This window comes from Gadus chalcogrammus, chromosome 13 (genome assembly GCF_026213295.1).
Source record: "Gadus chalcogrammus isolate NIFS_2021 chromosome 13, NIFS_Gcha_1.0, whole genome shotgun sequence".
NCBI lineage: Eukaryota > Metazoa > Chordata > Actinopteri > Gadiformes > Gadidae > Gadus > Gadus chalcogrammus.
The window spans coordinates 16,266,464-16,268,963 of record NC_079424.1 but is presented as its reverse complement, the minus strand read 5'-3'; the positions used below and the strand labels follow the sequence as shown (position 1 = coordinate 16,268,963).

Below are 2,500 nucleotides of genomic sequence, written 5' to 3'. Positions count from 1 at the left end.
GTGGGGATGAGAGGCCTGGTGTGCTGCTTCCATAGGGGTTCTCTGGCACCGTGTGTTCATTTGAGAACGCAACCCTGCGCTGATTTACACCCCGGGGTCTCTCCCCGGAGGACGCCGGGATCTCCTTTCACCGTCGCTCCGAGGGCCCTGGGCCCCCGGGCTCCGGCTACCTGACCTCGGCCTCCCGAGATCCGGGCTCACTGGCTCACTGAGGCCGGTGAACGAATGAGGTATAAATAATCAGTACGGCCGTGTGACCCATCCCCTTGATGTTCTCACCATGACCATTAAAAGTGGTTTTCATGACGTGATGTGTGCATGTCGGGGGGGGGGGGCAGTGGAGGCCGGACACGCTTATAAGAGGAACAGGGAGGGGGCAGGCGGGCGGGGTCCGTCTCTGACCTAAGAAGGATTCCTCTTGGATTTATGATGGGGCTTGAAAGAGCATTCCACAGCGATTCACCCCGTGGGAAACAGGAGCAGCCAAGCAAAGGACCCTTGGCTAGAGGTCATACTGGACAACGCTGGGAAAGCGGATCGCCTGACCATCATATAAAAACATAAAAAATACCGCATATTTCCTTGCCATGAAAATATTAAATTGGAAACATAAGACGTGAATAATTTGGGTATGAGGAAAGAGGCACCGCGCTGGAAGGGTATTGCCGTGAAAGGGATAAACCGCATGGAAATCTACAAGGGATGAGCTCCACACTGTCCAAAACACACCTCGTCCCCCCACTCGGCTTGGCCGCTGTGACTCAAAGCTCACATACTCACTGATCAAAGCTGACACGCTGTTGAGCTTGGGGTCATAGGAACACTTTCCCTTCCCAGAATCCACTTTGCCGGGCTCCAATTGGAAGATGTATTCCTGCAACGACAACGCAATACAAAAAAATGGATCACAGCAAGTAGCAACAAATTCAACGTCTGTGGCGCCGCTTGTCACCGTGATTTCCCTCATGCAGAGGAAAACCGAAAAGGCTCCCTCCTGCTTCTCCTCTCCCCCCCTGGGACCAGTGAGGCCTGATCTGGTGCCGATGCATTAGAATAATGAGTCTGCTTTCACACAGAAAAATACATACGGTGGTGTAGGTGATGGGGGGGGGGGGGTGGGGGGTTGGCGGGGGCGAGCAGGAATGGAAGGGAAAGCCATGAATTCCTAATCCATCTACATGCCACTGTGATGCAAAAACAATATGTCAAGCGAGCGGGAGGCGCGGCTCCACCGTGCGTAACGAGCATGCATGCCAAGCGTCTCCTCTCGGCTTCCCCCGGCTGCCGTGTTGCTGCGCAGGCCTTTTCTGCTGACATCTGTATTGTAGGCACAGTGCAAACATGCCTGGGGATTGGCTGGCCGGCGTAGCCTTGGGATTGGCAGGTATTTGGGTACGTGAGCGTGGACGGGAGGGTGGGGGGGGGGGGGGGGGGGGCAAAGTCTGTGTCAGGGAATGACATGTATTCTGAGCTTTTCGCCTTAAAAGTGTAATTGCATTTTCTATTTCAGACAGTGAATGATAGAGAGAGAGATCGAGAGAGAGAGAGAGAGAGAGAGAGAGAGAGAGAGAGAGAGAGAGAGAGAGAGAGAGAGAGAGAGAGAGAGAGAGAGAGAGAGAGAGAGAGAAAGAGAGAGAGAGAGAGAGATCTCTTGTCTTTCAGTACTGAGGAGGCAGGGGAGGCTGGTGTTATGCCAACCCTACCCTTTTAGACCTTATATGCACCCTTGTGGGATTGCGTTCTGATTAAAATCAACCAGCCAGGCGAATAAGAAGGTGTTGGCAGTTCGCTCTCAGCCCTGATAGATGCCAATGTGTCCTAAATGTCAAACTGTAAGGTTCTCTAAGAACTCAACTCAACTCAACTCTCGCAAGATTTTAGAGCAAGACCTCTCATTGAGCAAGACTTGGTGAGGCACAATAACCAACAGACCTGATCCACCAAAGGTGAAGAAAAAAGTGCATGATCCTCTGTAGGGATCCTTTCCATAAACACTGAGAATAACCACCTGAGCCTGTCATTGGCTAAAACAAGCACATTTAGAGGACATTCATCGATGGGGTGCTATTGCCCCATCGGGTTACATCGCAACCCATTTCTTGGCTACATGGACAAAGCGCTCTTGTTCAATACTAGACCAATTTACTAGACTTCCATCAGTGATGTGACGTCAAACCCTAGGCGGGATGCACGTCTCCTATTTCCCTGCCGCTGTGTCAGTTGGCTACAAGCGGCTTGTGTTTGCTCTGTGCTAACAGGGCTAACAGGGCTAACAGCCTGTTGTAGAAGTGGGTCGAAAGCTGGGTTGCCCTGCTGAACCCGGCCAGGGAGCCCAGGAAACATTCCTACCGAAGGCTGTGGCCCTCGGACCGCTGAGGGAAGGTAGGATGGATGTTCCTAGTCAATGGTGAGCCTGAACAGGACTCCCTCATGGCATTAGCTCATGGGTTCCTCTTCTCATGTCTCATCATGTCCCCTGCATGATGTGTTGACTTTGATG

The 2,500-nt window shown here is 52.2% G+C and overlaps 1 protein-coding gene across 1 annotated transcript in view; it reads right to left on the bottom strand.

The window, feature by feature from the left end:
* The window catches only part of LOC130402393 (semaphorin-3F-like), a 63,326-nt gene that overhangs the window by 18,516 nt on the left and 42,310 nt on the right, over positions 1 to 2,500 (bottom strand). The window contains exon 7 of the mRNA XM_056606538.1: positions 781 to 874. Coding sequence (XP_056462513.1) covers positions 781 to 874 — 94 coding nt within the window. The remainder of the gene's footprint in view (positions 1 to 780; positions 875 to 2,500) is intronic.